Below are 18,144 nucleotides of genomic sequence, written 5' to 3' on the forward strand. Positions count from 1 at the left end.
TCCTATTGCTTGCTTCCTTTCTCAACTCATTGAATTTTTCCTGGTTCACATTTGAATATTTCTCCCGATGTGCATCATTCCCATTATTCTTTGGTCTCACCATGTTGTATCCCTCCCTGATTATCTATCCTCAGCTACATTTCCCCCGTAGCCACAGATGTCTCATTTGGATGCATGCGTTTCTACGTGGACTACCATGTGTAACATATACCACAATGACCATTATAGTGCAGAGGTCGATGCCCCCTTGTCACCAATTAATCATACAAGCCAAGTATTCTTTTTCTACTTTATGGTACTGAAAATGTTGGCAAAAGTATTTCACTACTATCTTTTCAAGGCCATTAAGGTCAGCCAATAATTACCAGAGCCCATGTTCATGAATTTAAATAGTTGACTCCAAGTCTCTACTATTTATCATGTCTCTACTATTTATTTCATTCCCCTTACATGTTTTTCCTCTACCTGCTAAATTTTTGTAAGGTGTCCTTGAGACTCTTGAAAGGCGCCCATAAATAAATATTATTATTATTATTATTATTATTCTAGTTTGAAATACAAAATCAATGCATAGAATGTTAGTGTTAATTCATCTGTTATCCATGCCAATTTCTTAATTGATTTTGGTTCAATGATCAACGAAGGAATAAAGTACCAAGCACCTAGTTAAGAGTGTCAAGTCAGACACTGTGTACATAGAAGAGGAACTAAAAATCTGGTTGGTATAGTATCTCTGCAGGCAGCATTATTACATGCTTTAATAAATATTTCTTTCAGAGCGCGCTGTATTAATTAATGTTTTTCTTTGCAGCATGAATGCAGACATTCTCATGCATGACTAACATTCAAATTGATTTTGCTTTTAAAACTGCTAGATTGTTATTATTCTTAAGGTGCTTGCAACAAAATAACTGAAACATTTGCCTGCGGGTGCATGAGGGCCACAATGTCTTTCAAATTAATTATCTGGGATCAATAAATCCCACTGGATATTCAATGAACAACATGTATTTTGGCCCTTAGTGGCCTCTCATTGCAGCACTCACTGGTGCATCATTGCTGCGAATGTAAATAATTTCTCCAGGTGGTCAAACAAAAAAATAAGAGTGTGCCCTTTCATTGTTGAGCAGTTTCATTGACAATTCCAATGATGGGTTGTACATGTTAGACACCCAATACCAACAACAGCCTGCTCATAATACAATGTTGTGGTTCATAACAGTAATGCTATAAAGAAAGCAGATCATTATCTCAAAGTATATGATCTTTGTTTGTAAATGAAAGGTTATATGATGATCTGAAAATCATAGAATGGTTACAGCACAGGGGGAGGTTACTTTGACCAACGTGGCTGCTTCAGCTTTGTAGCGCTGCAATTTTAACCAAGCAACCCGTGCGGCAAAGTGATGAACCTGATAGAGCTGCTGCCTCATGGTGCCAGAGTCCCGGATTCAATCTTGACCTCGGGTGCTGTCTGAATAGAAAATAGATAATAGATGCAGGAGTAGGCCATTCGGCCCTTCGAGCCAGCACCGCCATTCAATATGACATTGCAAGTTCTCCCTGTGACCCGGTGGATTTCCTCCGATGCTTTGGTTTCCTTCCACTCCCCAAAGATGTGGACGTTTTGTAAAGATAATTGGCCTCTGTGAAATTGTCCCAAGTGTGTGGGGATAACATAGAACTAATGTAATTGGTTGATTGATGGTCGGCGTGGACCTGATGGGCTGAAGGTCGTTTCCAAACTTTCTCTAAAACTAAATAAAATAGACATTTTAAAAAAGGACTGAATCTTTATTAGTTACTTTTTTTCCTTTCTATCAGGTTTCAGCTTCTTCCAACACCATAACCCTCTCTGAAAACTCTTTCTGTAAGAGTCAATATAAGAGTCAGTTCATCTTCGCAGATGAATGCTATCTCTGTGATTTCCCAGCAGGAGGTACACGAGAATACTCTGGACAATTCACCCTGAAGTTTCTTGTTCCTCCCCTGCTGCATCCTACTGCTCAGTGGCATATCAGGCTATTTTGGAGCCATTGCATCTTCTTAATAGATCTGTAAGAAATGTAAAAATGTTTTCTCTGTAAGGAACTTTTTAGGTTCTCCCCAGTTCTATCTTCTTACCAAGGGCACAATTGGAAGATTTGGCAGAAGGCTTTTGCTGGAAACTTTTATTGAATAACAAAAAGTTTTCAGAAGATAAGGTAACAAGGCACTTAAAGCTTTCATGTAAGTTGATTCCTGCGATCTAGTTATTTGGGCTTCACCTCTTGATGAGAAAGAAGAAATATTTTAGTCATGTGGACAATTCTGACTGTCAGTTAAACAGACCATTCTTTACACCCAAATCATGAACATATTTGGAATACACTTGACTCCCCTACCAGCTGTAGAACAAGGGTGGAGAATCAGGAATGATTGTGTCAACAAATAAAAGACTTGCAGTTTATATTCACTTTTAATCTAAGGTGTAAAGAGAGGTAAGGAGAGGTAACACTGTTAAATAAAAACTCTAAGATATGGGGCCATTGTGCCTGTTTCAGCTATTGTTGTGGTATAAACATGTTCAATGCCTGTCATGGATGTGTTTACACCAGGAAAACTGCCATGTTGCTTGCAGCCAGTTCTAGTCATGCATGAGTCTGCGATACATCACCCAGCAGTGCCATCTGCAAAGAGGGGAGTATGAGTTAGTGAAATTAGAACCAGTTTAAAGGCCAATTTTCCATGTGTTTACCAAATATCTACTCAGGTAACCTATCATTCTACTTCCTTGATTACATTTACTAATAATTCGTAATGTCAAGGAAAATTGGTGCAAAGATTCAAGAAGATAATAGCAGAATCCTGGTGTGAAACCAAGAGATATAAGCAGGTATTTTGGCAGATGTTGGGACAAACCATGAAACTGCCAGTTTCCATTTATTATGAAACCTTGACCTGGATTGACATATGAAAGGATTAGATCTATTAATAACAAACTTTAAGATGTTTGAGCTCATTGAACTTTAAAAGGCTGTATATTTGGTAGGTTTGCAGTCTAATTAAAGGAAAACGTCTTTAAAACTCAAAGGATGTATCTGATTGTGCTTACAACGTCATGTTAACAGTTTCTAAAGTTGATGAGCAACTTTCAAATTTGATTTATGTTGATATTTAAAAATTCATATTCTCCTATACCAATCTATTTACACAGTTAAGGGAAATATTTTTGTGTTTATGAATTGTGTATCGATGAAGCAAATGTACTCTTTGTGAAGCTTGTTAAATTTATAATCTTCAAGACATCCTTGAAACACTTTTTTAAAAAGTAGAGCCTTCATCTAGACATAATTAATTGGATTGTTGGCATCATGACAGGACAGACCTTCAGACATAACTGCCACACTGGATGTCAACATTCAACTAGAGGTACATGGCTAGGTTTAAGTAATAGCAGGTATAGCAGCCACTAATACCATGCACAGCCCAAGAAGACATTTTTGAGTTGAGTTTAGTTTATTGTCACGTGTACCGAGGTACAGTGAAAAGCTTTTGTTACGTGCTAATCAGTCAGCGGAAAGAAAATGCATGATTACAATCAAGCCATCCACGGTATTCCTCAGATAAAGGAGTCATTGGTGGCATTGGAATCTCAAATGCATTTACAGTGCTTTTGTATGTAACATTGACTATTGTTGTAGGCAAAACACTTGACACATGTTCTTTGTGTACAATTGCTCAAAATATTTAAATCAAATTTGGAAAGAAAAGTTGATGTCATTATTGCTAAAAGCCACGTGTGTTCTTCCAAAAACCTATGGTGAGGAGGATGACAAAAAAAACAACCAATCAGCCGCTTTTCCTTTATAGACATTACTCTTTTCCGTACAATAAATTGTATTTTTAGTTATGTTCGGGACTAAAGCATAAATGGGATCTTGTGACAATTGGTGTTTCAATCAACGTGACTAATTTAGAAATTTAGATTTTAGACAAGCCTCATACTGTGAGCTTCTCATCTGATTTTACATATATGAGCAGTTAGTACACTTTGTCAGAGGATTTGAACTTGTCCATCAGAATTGATCCCTCTGGGCAGTGGCTAGTAAATGAAAATATGCATGGGGATATATTACCATGAACAAATATTGCCATGAGTGTTTTGGAAACATAGCATTTACCACATTGGGGATCTTTTGATGATCCATCGCCATATACTCATTGAGGAAGTGGAAACCTTTCCCATTTATAAAAGTGAAGTCTTGTGGGCACGAGCTCACTCAATGGCTGCCTTTGTTGTGGGAAGCCAGCCATACTGGCCAGTCCCATCGTCCCCGATGCCACCTGGTCCTCACTGAATTCACTGAAATCTTTTCCTCAGAAATACACTGCCATGGGACCTCTCTGATGCATTAGGGTTATTAGCAAATTGGGAGATGCAAGCAACAAATTGATGGGTGCGTCTTTGCTTTGTCTCCTTTGCATGATGAAACGGCTTCATATGACAAGTCAGTGATATTTGTGTTGCTGAAGAATCCATGGGATTAATACCTTATCAGTTAATTGCTGGAAAGTGCTCTCACTTAGTTGTAGTGCACCATGCAGGCGTTCAGAGGCGTTTGTGCAGTTTGCAGTCTGAAGTTGTCCAATAATGTGTCTCAATATCAGCCGAGTGGACCTTTTATTTAAAAAAAAATAAAACAAGAAACTGGAGCAAAGGTTTGGAGTTCACAACTTTCACCTCCAGGTTACATTAGGAAGCGAGGAAATGGTGTTACAGTTAGTAATGTCATCAGAGATGTGCTTGAGAAAAGTGTGAGTGGATGTGCCCAGACTAATTTTACATTGGACAATATTTCACCACAAATGGATCTTTAGCACCGTCTATATCAGGTTCATGAGAATACATGCATTCCCTGAAGTATTTCCTTCTTCACAATTCCAATTGGGAAACTATTTTGATCCATGGCCATGAGCAAAATCAGTGTAACTCCCTCATATTAGTCCAGTCAGAAACCAGGTATTATGTGGACTGTTCCCTACAGTGAGGTTTGGAAATCCAAAATCTAAAAGACAATTATAGATTTGTTTTAGTCTGGATTTCTTTTGACCAGCTGAAGTCTTTGTGGTGTTAATTGTTGCAACGCTGGCTGTCTCTTATAGCTGGCTAAAAGGGCAGCAGGAAGATAAGCAGGACACCGATGTACACTATCATTCATTGACTGGCGAGGGCAACTTCAACTGGCGCTTTGTCTACCCCTTCGACTACCTGATGGCTGAGGAGAAGATTGTCATGTCCAAAAAGGAGTCCATGTTTTCCTGGGATGAGACAGAGTATAAGATCCCAGCCCGCCTGACTCTACAAGTCTGGGATGCTGACCACTTCTCAGCTGATGACTTCCTTGGTAAGTTGAACTGCTCTTTCTTTAATATCTTGCACATTAGATCCAGATTATTTTTGCGAATGCATGATTATTATTAAGAAATATCTCTACTTTGAAATAGTTACATTACAGAATGAGGTAAATGAGCCAAATGTTCTCCTTAACTGCCCCCACTCGCAGCCTAAGATAAATATTTGCCATCAATGATAGCTATGATCCACTGGGTCACAAACTCATAAGAGCACAGAAGCAGCCCATTTGCCCTCCCATGCCATCGCAATATCTCATATTATTCAATCCAACTATCGCACAAATCTATATTAATCCCATTTACCAGCACTTGGCCTATGACCTTCTCTTCCTTGGTGACTCAAATGCTTTTTCTCAATGCTACCAAACAGCTGTGAGAGTCTCAGCCTCCAGCACTCTCGGGCAGTGTGTTTCCACATTGCTACCACTCTAGGTGGAGAAAGACTTGGATCGGAAACACTCTAAGTCGCTCACCCCACACATTATCTCTAGGCCCTCTGGTCTCAGACACCTCTATGATGGGGATGACATCCTCACAATCTGCCCTATGCTCTTCATAATTCTGCATATCTGTCATGTCTCCCCTCCATACCAAGGAAAATAAGCCCAGCCTATCCACTTTTCCTCATAGAGTTGCACTGCATGGACATTCACCCTTCGACCCCTCATCCTGCTGACCAAGATGTTCCATCTATACTAATCCCACCTGCCTGTGACTGCCCCCCCCCCCCCCCCAAAACCTTTCCGTGGCATGTACCTATCCAAATGTCGTCAGTACTCTTATGTTACCCTTGCTCTTATATTCTACGCCCCAGCTAATAAAGACCAGTATCTTGCTAACTTCCTGATCTACCACCTTTCGTAGAATTGTAAGCAGAGCTCCCCTTGTTCCTCAATATTCTCCCAACTCTACTATTTACTGTGTATCGTGCACCCTTTCTCTCTCGCCAGGACTAAGTTTTATGTGCTATGGCTGTGCCAATCTTGCCGGCTGATCAATATTGGTCTGCAACCTTATCTAAGTTAAACTAAACGCTATCAACAACACCATAACATTTGGTGTTGCGTTTGTACAAATACAGCCTCCATATCTTCAGCTTCTCCAGCAGTGTGACATATGCTGTGTCAGATTTATTGTTAAGTTTGATACCAGAAGGAGAACTACAGAAAGACACAGTGCATCAGACAGGGTCTGTGAAGGGAGTAAAAACAAATTAATATTACAAATAGGTAATTTTACTGTAGAATTGACCAGTTGTAACACAAACAGAAAGATTGAGAAAGCTGAAATTGTTGAATTCTTTATTGGGACCCAAAGGCTGCAAAGTGCAGTGGAAGATTTTGTTCTTCAGGTGTACAATGGGCAAGTTGAAACAATGCTGGAGGCATGATAGATAGATTTGACTGATAGAAAAGCCAAAGTGTAAGAGAAGGAGATAACAACAGAAGAGGTGTGGAATGTTCATACCATTGGGTGATAGGCTAGCCAAGCGGTATATGAGATGCTGTTCCTCTAGTTTGCTTGTGGCCTCACTCTGGCAATGAAGGAGGCCCAAGACATAAAGGTCAGTATGGGAATGGGAAGGGGAGCTAAAATGGTGGACCGAGTGCAAATATTTGGTGAAATGCCAAGTCTTCTCGTGGCCTTGCAGATGTAAAGGAGGCCAGATTGGAAGCACTGATGTAGATGAGGTGCACATGAACCTTTGTCTCACCTGCATGGACAGCTTGATTCCCTGGGTGGATGAAAGGAGGAGATATAGGAACAGGTGTTACATCTCTAGTGATTGCAGGAGAAAGTATCTGGAGAAGGGGTGAGTGGACCGAGTAGCGGAGGGAGTGGTTTCTGTGGAAAATGGAAAATGGAAATAGATGAGATGCAGTCAAGGGTTCTTCTCACCACAGAGGAGGGAAAGCCACTGGTAATGAGAAAGTCAAACATCTTAGAGGTATCTTTGTGGAAAGATTCATCATTGGAATGGACACAGGAACTAGAAGAATGGAATGAAGTCCTTAAAGACAGCAGGGTGGCAGTATAGTTGAAAACGCTGTGGGAAATTGTAAGGTTGTAATGTTCATGAGTCAGGAACTTGTCCGTTGAGGTGAAGAGACGGAAGAATGCAGAAATAGGAGGGAACTGTCAGAGATGGGTCATGCGAAGGTGAGACAAGATTGAAATAGTCTGCAAAAGCTATGACATTTTCCAGTTCTGCCAGAGTACAGGAAGCAGCGCCAATACAGGTAGCAAGATACTGGAGAAAGAGATGAAGGAGAGGGATCTAGTGGAGCAGAGAGAAAAGGAACTCGTGTTTTATGACTTGTTCAAAATTAGGTTTTCTGGTCTCACAAACACACAATTAACATTGGATAAGCTCTTCAAAGTTATGCCACAGTGTTAACATCAAAATAGGTATTTAGCAATGTAAGTGTAATATTCTGGAACATTGTTCAACAACTCAGCTATGACTCTACTGTTTTTTCCCCCCTGACAGGTGCAATTGAATTGGATCTGAACAGGTTCACCCGAGGTGCAAAAACAGCCAAGTTATGTACAATTGAAATGGCGACAGATGAATCTTCTTTTCCTATGGTCTCCATTTTTAAGCAGAAGAGAGTGAAGGGCTGGTGGCCGTTTGTCGCCAGAAATGAAAATGATGAAATGGAGCTTACAGTAAGAAGAGTTTTTTTTATGTTGGAGTTTAGCTTAGTCTCGTATCAGGAAAAAATTGACACAAGTATTGTAAAGAGATTAAAAAAAGAAGGCATGAGGTTTTGTTATGTGGTAACGACAGAAGTGAGTCAGGAGATGCGATCTTACAAAGAAAATTTGGGGCCAGTTATTTTTACACAGAGGGTGGGTGGGAGCCTGGAACATGCTGGAGGCAGATGTGATAATAGTGCTAGAGCAGTGGTTCCCAACGTGGGGCATATGCCCCACAGGGGGGCAATTTGATTTTTAAGGGGGGCAATTGAGCGCGACTGAGGAGGTCTGGGTCCAAATTTTCGATTTTTATTTTTTGGGATTTTCCATCAGGTAAACATATGTAGTTTATGTTTCAGATGTTATTTTGAGTTAATTTTTTGGGGGTAAAAAAGGTCTTTATTGTGTAGTTATTACATAATCACAGCGCCATCGCTCTTCATGCACGTCGCACGAAGCGAGGTCATGGGAGAACCTTATTTATTGAATTGGATTTAGAAATGCGATTCAAAGAGCTTTTGCTAAGTTACCCTTATAATATCTATTTCCTCCGTTTTCACTCAAGGGAAAGCAAGGGGGGGGGGGGGGGGGCATCAGGATTTTAGAGGTGATTAGGTGGGGCATGGCCAAAAAAAGGTTGGGAACCACTGTGCTAGAGGCTTTTAGATCGGCACAATGGTTATGCAGGAATAAGGATTACATGCATCGGGTAAGATTAGTTTATCTTGGCATCATGTTCGACACAGACATTGAGGGCTAAAGGGCCTTTTCCTGTGATTTACTTTTCTATGTTCTCAGGGTATGCGCCTAACGCAGGCATATAGGGTTAGCAGATAGAGGCATCATGGATCAAATGGGTGAAAAGTGCATGTTTTGGGGCAGTATGCCACCAGTTCTCTTCAATTGAGATCAGGAAAGTAGTAATCTCAGTTTGAATATAAAAGTTGCCAACCAATATGAGGGAATTATGTGTTTTGAAATCCAACTGTAGGAAAAATAATATATAAAATTTGTTCAAAGTAATTTAAGAGATTTTTAATGCACAAAATGCAGACACCTTATGACAAGTTTTCAATGTAGACACCCTCTGGGAGCTATCACCTCTCCTTTTCACACTGTCCACCATCTGCTGCTGAGTCTCGCAGGTTGGATATCTCCAGTGTAAACACAGAGTCTTTGCAAAGTTCAAACCAAATGTTTCTGTGTTCAGGGTAAGGTGGAGGCCGAGCTACACCTGATGACAGCAGAGGAAGCTGAGAAGAGCCCTGCAGGCTTGGCGCGCAATGAACCAGATCCTCTGGAGAAGCCAAAGTGAGTACTTTTCCTGTTTTGCTTATGTCTCACAAACTAGCTCAGGGTAAATGCTGCCATTTAAGGAACAGAAGGGCACAATTCAGATTCTAATCTTTACAGGAGAAAAGATGGCTTTAATGTGAATACCTTTGTTTCCTTAGCTGGCATAGTACTGCAGTAAGGCAATCCTGTACATGGTTCGTGCTTTTACTGTCCTGGGCTTTAATACCTGCCTGTCAAGTTTGCACAACTACTGCCTGGTTTTACGATGCCTGTGTCCAGGCACAAATTGCATCCTTGTATGTTTAAATGAGGGATTGTGTGTGACATCAGGAAGCTGGGTAGTGTCTTCTTATGCTTGTATTTAGAGAGCATACTGGCTATGAAGAGAGGCTGGGTTTGTTGTTTTCATGGAGCACAATACAGCTTCTATATTAGGAACACAGCTGAAAGTTGAAAGCACAGCTTTGGTTAAACGGTTACCGTCTACTGAGGATTTGAACAATTGTTTTATGCAGTCCTTGAAATGTGAAGATTGTGTCATACATTCAGAAAACAATATTCAAATTCTGCCTGATGTTAAATAGTAACTTTTGTCTATTTATTTTTCTCCTGTCTCTCTCTGTTCCTCTACTGCATTTTCCTACTCAGTCGTCCTGACACCAGCTTTATCTGGTTTATGAATCCTCTAAAGTCGATCAGATATTTCATCTGGCATAATTATCGGTGGCTGCTTTTGAAGATCCTTGCCCTTGTACTGCTTCTTCTGCTACTGGGGCTCTTCCTTTACTCCATGCCTGGTTACATTGTCAAGAAGATGCTTGGAGCATAATGATCTCAAAATGGTAGATGCTTATTCTCATCTATCCTAAATTGTGCCTATGCAATGTGGATGAAATTAAGTATTTGAAATGTTTACTAAACAGAACTGTACCGCGTTCCCATTCCCCCTTTAAATTATTAACACTAACCTTCATTTTGTATTTCTTTCATGCTGCTGTGGACAGTCGGCCCGACACAACTTTTATATGGTTTCTCAACCCTTTGAAATCCATCAAATACCTCATCTGCACCCGATACAAGTGGCTTATTGTGAAGATTGTGCTGGCTCTGCTACTGGTGATCATGATCGGCCTATTCCTTTATAGCATGCCAGGTTACATGGTGAAGAAGCTGCTTGGTGCGTGAATCACGGTTTCATGTGGCTGAACAACCGACGGTACTTTTAATGTATGACGTTTAGGAGATAAGCCTATACCATTTTCTGGGGATTCACGTTGAAAACATTATCTACAGATCATCTTATTGTGTGCAGTGTGTGCTGCTCTCCACCATCAAGGTTTAAATTACAATTGAATGTTCTTTTCAGCTTTTTGATTCTCAGTTGCAAGTACGTTTTGCTTGTATGGTTTTGAGGTTCAGTATTTCTCACATATTATGATCACTGCCAGTTTTGTCGAGCACTTTCAAAATGTCCCCCTATTCCACTTAAAAACAAGTACCTGCTTCAAACAATGCAAACTCAGACATATTGTCTGACTACAAATTGTCCCTCAGATATTTTTGGCCAAGCTATTCCTTTCACTGTTTGTGGCCTTGATTACTTTCAGCAAAACTTTAAAAAAATGTTTCGTAGTGAAATATGAATCCTGCATGTGCTCTTGTCAAACCACCATCACATCATGATCACATACCTCCTATATCTCTCGTTTCCCTTTCCCCGACTCTCAGTCTGAAGAAGGGACTTGACCTGAAACGTTGCATATTCCTTTTCTCCACAGATGCTGCCTGGCATACTAAATTATTCCAACAAGTTCTTCTTCATGGGGATTAAAAACAATTCAGCAACAACCTTGAAGCTAACAAGCAGAAACGATTCACTTAGCTGGTAACTAATTAAAACATTAACACCTCTTTTATCAACCCAACATTTCAAGGGATATTAGACACCAACACTCATCACCTAGAAACTAGCATTCAATTTTACAGCTACACTTTTTTTGATTCTTTGGGTTCTTTTCTTTGCACATGAGAAAATTGTGACACAAAACAAATTGACCTCTAGCCATTTAACAGCGATGATTCATTCTTTGAGCACTGCAAATCTCTGGAACTCTCCTCCTCCTCAAGGGGTATTGGGAAGAAAGAATAACATTTGTGTTGGAAAGAACTGCAGATGCTGGTTTACATGGAAGATACACTAAATGCTGGAGTAACTCAGTGGGCCACGCAGCATCTCTGGATAGCAGGAAGTGGTGATATTTCAGGTTGGGACTCTTCTTCAGAAAAAGATTATCCATTTGTTAATGACTAGCTAAACAGATTCATCAGATGAGAGGTTACATCAGATCAGAGCAACTCCATTGACCAACATTTGTTCCTATCTTCAAACATATTAACTAGAGCAATCAATTTGGCCTGTTAATCACACTGTGTTCACAAGGTTGCTGAATTTCAACATTAGATTGCACCACATGCATGTTCAAATCTTCAAAACATAACAGTGAACAAGCATCTACAAGTCATCTATTCAGGATTTCACTGTTGCTCAAGTAGAAATTTCTGGTCAAGACAAAGATAAATAGATATTCATGAAATACACTATTGAGTAGATGACAGCCGATTTGTCCAATCTATGTTCCATCCGCTCAACTCAAAACAAAAATCAGATTTTCATAACTAATAAGGTAGCACTTTACAAGGTTGACTGAACCATGATAAATGCCAGACAGCATACCCTAAATGAGACTCAAGTTATCTTTGCTTTATAAATGGCAGTTGTCTCTCTTTGTGATACATTGTGAAATTATGAAAGTACAATTTTGTCCTCAAACTGTCAAATTCTATTTCACCTTACTCTTTGTATGGATCTTTGTGTAATTATATATTTTTTTGGTTTCTGTTGTGAGAACAATGCAATTAAATTAAATTAAATATTACTATTTGAAATAAAGTTGTGAACAAGTGCATTATTCACTGAGCCCCAGACTACTCATTCCATTGAGATGCTGGGATAAACAGGTAAACATACGAAGGGAGGTTAAACAAAATAAATGTATTTTAGAAGAATCACACGTAATCTTTGTGAATGTAGAACATTCTTAGCCTGGCAAGCTAGGTTTAACAGGGATTTCTTTCCTTAGGGTGTCGTGAACCCATGAGCTTATTTTCTGCTGCACGCGACATTACATATGTTCTAGTTCTGTTTGTATTTCTTACTCTCTTAACGGAAAGTGCAGCAGACCAGATGAAGCTTGTGGGGAACAATGACATCCTTTGTTTATTTTTCCACCTTTGAAATGCAAAACTACATTGTTTCCCCCTTCTGAAGTCTGAAGAAGGGTTTCGGCCCGAAACGTTGCCTATTTCCTTCGCTCCATAGATGCTGCTGCACCCGCTGAGTTTCTCCAGCTTTTTTGTGTAACCTTGTTTCCCCCTTGTTCACATGTTTGTTGACCAGTTCAATGGTTCCCGCTTTACCAATTTTTCCCTGCAGAAAGAAGGGTCTCGACCCGAAACATCACCCATTCCTCTATCCAGAGATGCTGCCTGTCCCGTTGAGTTACTCCAATATTTTGTGTCTGTTTTATAAATAACTTAACCCTGTTAACTTTTAACAACATTACATTCAGATACTCTACAAGAGGCCAGCTGTAATTTTGTAAGGCAGCAGGGCTCCAAATGCAAGACCATCGCTCTCTTCCCCAATTCTATGACAGAATTGTCCAATCTCCTGTCGTTGTCATCCCAGTGAAAAAACAGTCATGGAATTGCACAAGCTATTTGTTAAATTTAATTTCTTTTTTAACAGCAATCTGTACATTCCAAGTCACCAAAGACAACAAATGCTGACCGTCAAATATAGTCACCAGCACAAGCAGCTCTCACAAATAACACAATGATGCTCACATGATGAAAAGCATTCAAGGACTGTTCATGGTATGTGAAATATGGGTTCACGTCCTCAGTCAACTTAGTGCTTCTGATCACCATCCTGAAAAGACTAACCACTATACAATGGAAACAAAAATGATTCTGATTCATTTAAACATTTCTTATGCATCTTATTTGAAGAGATAGTTTGCCAGTTATATTGCCAAATAAGAGCAAATTACACATATAGATTAGCAACCCTTTCAACAAAAATAATTCTTTTTTGCAGTCCTAATTGTTTAAAACTTTATTTCTAACCATTTCTCATATAAACAATTATACGATACCAACCATTACGATGTAGACAAATGAGGTGTGACTTAGGTCACCCAGAGGTAATAAGATAAAGGTGTGGAAAAAGTATTCCAGAACCAAGGCTCATCCATTGAAAACTAATAAATCACTCATTGCTTGCTTTACTGGTTAATCATGCGTTGTGAATTCTTCTAACTTAGTGGTTTATTGCTGATCAAGACTAAATTGCATCAGCTGCGTTGGCGGAATCTCAAGCTCATTGTTCACCTGAGGAGTTTAAAACAAAACACATTATTTTCATTTTAACAAAACATTTGCAGAACAAGGCAAGGATTATAATCTTCGCACTATCTGAAAAACCACTACACCAAGCAAAATTAAATATGATGCCTCTTCATTTATGAACAAAATTCAGAAATTCTAATTAATCTCCATCATTCATGCAACCCATTCACCTCCACCTCAACACCACCAAGTCAAAAATCCCTCAATACAACAAACAAAAATTAGATTTCAGGAATCCATCGGTTAGCATATGATGAGCGTTTGACAGCACTGGGCTGTAATCGCTGGAGTATAGAAGGTTGAGGGGAGGACCACATTGAAACTTACAGAATAATGGAAGGCATAGACAGAGTGGATGGGGAAAGGATATTTCCACTGGTGGGAGAGCCTAGGACCAGCGGCCCTAGCCTCAGAATTAAAGGGTGCTCTTTTAAAAAGGTGAGGAGGAACCTCTTTAGTCAGAGGGTAGTTAATCTGTGGAACACAGTGCCACAGAGGTTATTGGAGGCAAAGTCAGCAGATATTTTTAAGGCAAAGATAGACAAATTCTTAATTAGAACAGGTGTCAAGGAAGGCAGGGAAATGGGATTAGGAGGCAGAGATCAGCCATGATTGAATGGCAGAGTAGACTCGATGGGCTGAATGGCCCAATTCAACTATAATGTGAAAACTCATTGAAAATTTACCTTCAGCACACAAATATGTGTGATCGCTTTCTTAACACAAAGGTTTGAGCAATAAATACTATCTTTATCAATGACACTGTATTAATAAATGAACACAAAAATTTAATAAATTAATACGTTGAATAAAAGTTCAATAAGAGACCAAAACAAGAACAAAAGTTAGCCTTGCAAACTAAAGTGCACCAATGTCATAAGGAAAAGAATGCCACCTAAAAATTGGCACTCATTTAATGAGTGCTAAATGGAGTTTGCACCAGAAATGAGAACAGCCAACCTAGTGGATATGTATTGTCCAGTCTAAGTGAATTCCCCCATTTTAAGTGGGTTTTCAGGTAGCGATCTGAAATCATGAAACACCCATAAAATGTTGTCTTTTACAAATGCACCGCAGCTTCATACCACCACTGTAGCTGCCACTAACCCATACACACTTTGAATTTTGCGTCACTACAACCATCAGACATTTGAAATCCTCCAGTTCAATTCCCTCATCTCAAATTTAACTTTGTCTCCACTCGTCATTCATGTATTGTGCTCATCTCTTGGCACTTCACTATTCAATGCTAATGCCGTACCTGGTATAAACTGTGACCCACATCCACTCCCAAATACTAAATCTGCTCATTTTGATTACTGATCTCTCTTTAACCTTTGTTTGAACATTACCCTTGAGTTAATAATGGTGCTCTGTGCAATTGATGGAATCGCATACCACAAACAAATGTGGTCTAAATTTCAACATGCAATTCGCTTGCCCGGAGACCTTCTATCCCATTTAGGAAGCTTGATATAGTACATCACGATGGTGGGCATCATTAAATCACAATTATTATAACAGCATGTTGGAACTGGGCAGGTAAAATGTGTGATTCAACTGATTGCAGTTATCTGGAGCCAAGATGATCAATATCTGTTTTGAAAGGAATAACACCAAATCAAACCTGTTTTGTCAGACCGTCCAGATTACCAAAAAACCAACCCTAGCCACAGATAACACCATGTGAAAATGATCTAACATTTCAAGTCTACCCACACTACTAAACAACATGATAAATAAAGACAGACATAAAATGCTCCAGCAACTTAGCAGGTCAGTCAGCATCTCTGGAGAACATGCATAGAGAACATTTCGGGTCAGGATCATTCTTCACACTAAAGCAGGGACCCGTCCCAAAATGTTGGCCCATCCATGTTCTCCAGAGATTATGCCTGACCCACCGAGTTACTTTAGCATTTTGTGCCTTTCTTTGGTAAACCAGCATCTGCAGTTCTTGTAACAAAATAAATAACTTCAAATCAACATTACAACTCAGCCTGCAGCAGTTTCATCGACACTGAGTCTTGAGGAACCGTGGTGAATCAGTCTGGCACTGTTTCTAATACTATGAAAAATAGCACTTGATAAATTATTCCAACATAAACCAAACTATTGCAAATGCTCAGCAGTTCAGGCAGCATCCACACAGAAATATATTTCTGCGTCAAATCAATTAACTCATCAACCTTAAATATTTCCAATTAGGGATTAAAGCAACCTCCTAAATGTGTCCATAGCACGCAGAAGACGAGTTGTAACAATAGACAGCACCTCCGTTCAATGTGATCATGGCTCACATGGCTGATCATCCACAATCAGTACCCCGTTCCTGCCTTCTCCCCATATCCCCTGACTCCGCTATCTTTAAGAGCTCTATCTAACTCTCTCTTGAAAGCATACAGAGAACTGGCCTCCACCCCTTCCGAGGCAGAGAATTCCACACTCACAACTCTGTGTGATAAAGTTTTTCTTCATCTCCGTTCTAAATGGCTTACCCTTTATTCTAAAACTGTGGCCCCTGGCTCTGGACTCCCCCAACATTGGGAACATGTTTCCTGCGTGTCCAAATCCTTAATAATCTTATATGTATCAATAAGATCCCCTCTCATCTGTCTAAATTCCAGAGTATACAAGCCCAGCCGCTCCATTCTATCAACATATGACAGTCCCGTCATCCCGGGAATTAACCTGGTGGGTACGCTGCACTCCCTCAATAGCAAGAATGTCCTTCCTCAAATTTAGAGACCAAAACTGCACACAATACTCCAGGTCTGGTCTCACTATGGCCCTGTACAACTGCAGGGCCTCTTTGCTCCTATACTCAACTCCTCTTGTTTAGAAGGCCAACATGTCATTCGCTTTCTTCACTGCCTGCTGTACCTGCATGCTTACTTTCAGTGACTGATGAACAAGGACTGCCAGATCCCATTGTACTTCCCCTTTTTCCAACTTGATACCATTTAGATAATAATCTGCCTCCCTGTTTTTGCCGCCAGTGGATAACCTCACATTTATCCACATTAAATTGCATCTGCCATGCATCTGTCCACTCGCCATGCACCTGTCCAAGTCACCCTGTATCCTCATTGCATCCCCTTCACACTACAAAAGTGCCTTACAGAAGGGAGTTGTTTAAATGCCTCCTGAAAGAAAATATTGTATGTAAGGTATGACTTACCGAAGAATGCATGTACTGCTGTAATAATAATCTGAACTCTGCATTTTGCTGAGCAAGGCTGCACTTCTCAGTATTTAAGTTTGATCTTTTCACCAATATTTGACTGTAAAAGAAAATATTAAATCGTGTTCAATTAATATTGTATTTATACGAGGACTCAATACCAACAGTGAATTAAAATGGTAATGTAAATACATAACAGAGCAGTAAAGATTTACAGTAATTTTTTTCTAAAAAAATAACAATACAGAAAAACTACATTTATAACATTTGTTTTTCCAGCTAATGCAAGGCCAATATAATAAAATACAACTTAGGCTTGCTTTCTGTCATTTTGTCATTTTTCTTTCTCTTTTCATTTTATGCTTCAGTCCTATTTTACGTTAAAACATACTTTTTTCCTTTCATTATTTGTATACAGCATAAATGAAGACAACCTATTATATCACACAAAAAAACCCCTGTGATTTTGAACATTAAACCACAAAAATTAAAAGATGAAGAGAAAATACTCAGGAAACACAAGATATGTTAGTATCTCGATGCCAAGTATCTGGGACAAAAAAAAAAACAGCTGGAGGAGCACCGCAGGTCGAGCAGTGTCTGTGCATGCAAGCAGAATGGTCGATGTTTTGTATCGAGACCCTGCATCAGGGCCGAGTGTGTGGAGGGAAGATAGTTGGTATAAAGAGATGAGAGGGGAAGGCAAAAAAGGGGGTACGGTGGGTGGGGGGGTGTTTGGAAGGTAAGAGGAAGAACCGGGTACAGTTGGAAATGATGGGCAGTTGGAGTCAGGTTGGGAGGAGGTGGAGCAGATTAAAGACAAAGGTTCATTAATAATAGGTGGAAGCATACAAGGGGAAAAAATTGCAGAATGGGCCAGATGGGGGAAGGAGGAAGGTAGAGGCAGTGATGTGGTGCCAGAAAACACTCATCCTGGGTGAAGTACTGATGCATTTTCACCGCAACATACACCTGAGTTATATTTCTTTCCAACCTGTTACTGTACTGAATATAACACTTAAGTGCTGGCAGAACACAGCAGGTCAGTTGGTTTCTATGGAGAGAATGGACCGATTTTTTTTTGTCGTCTGGACTCT

At 39.8% G+C, this 18,144-nt stretch overlaps 2 protein-coding genes across 7 annotated transcripts in view; one reads left to right on the forward strand and one right to left on the reverse strand.

The window, feature by feature from the left end:
• The window catches only part of otofa (otoferlin a), a 255,023-nt gene extending 242,661 nt beyond the window's left edge, over positions 1 to 12,362 (forward strand). For all 6 annotated transcript variants that reach the window (XM_055635427.1, XM_055635423.1, XM_055635424.1 and 3 more), the window contains 4 exons: positions 5,146 to 5,387; positions 7,889 to 8,067; positions 9,308 to 9,408; positions 10,398 to 12,362. In XM_055635427.1, the coding sequence (XP_055491402.1) occupies positions 5,146 to 5,387; positions 7,889 to 8,067; positions 9,308 to 9,408; positions 10,398 to 10,578 (703 nt within the window). In that variant the 3' untranslated portion in view covers positions 10,579 to 12,362. The remainder of the gene's footprint in view (positions 1 to 5,145; positions 5,388 to 7,888; positions 8,068 to 9,307; positions 9,409 to 10,397) is intronic.
• An 805-nt stretch (positions 12,363 to 13,167) lies between these two features.
• Positions 13,168 to 18,144, reverse strand: part of drc1 (dynein regulatory complex subunit 1 homolog (Chlamydomonas)) — a 66,333-nt gene continuing 61,356 nt past the window's right edge. The window contains exons 16-17 of the mRNA XM_055635428.1: positions 17,045 to 17,147; positions 13,168 to 13,845 (exon numbers count right to left, since the gene is read on the reverse strand). Coding sequence (XP_055491403.1) covers positions 13,783 to 13,845; positions 17,045 to 17,147 — 166 coding nt within the window. The 3' untranslated portion in view covers positions 13,168 to 13,782. The remainder of the gene's footprint in view (positions 13,846 to 17,044; positions 17,148 to 18,144) is intronic.

This window comes from Leucoraja erinacea, chromosome 5 (assembly GCF_028641065.1).
Source record: "Leucoraja erinacea ecotype New England chromosome 5, Leri_hhj_1, whole genome shotgun sequence".
NCBI classification, from domain to species: Eukaryota; Metazoa; Chordata; class Chondrichthyes; order Rajiformes; family Rajidae; genus Leucoraja; species Leucoraja erinaceus.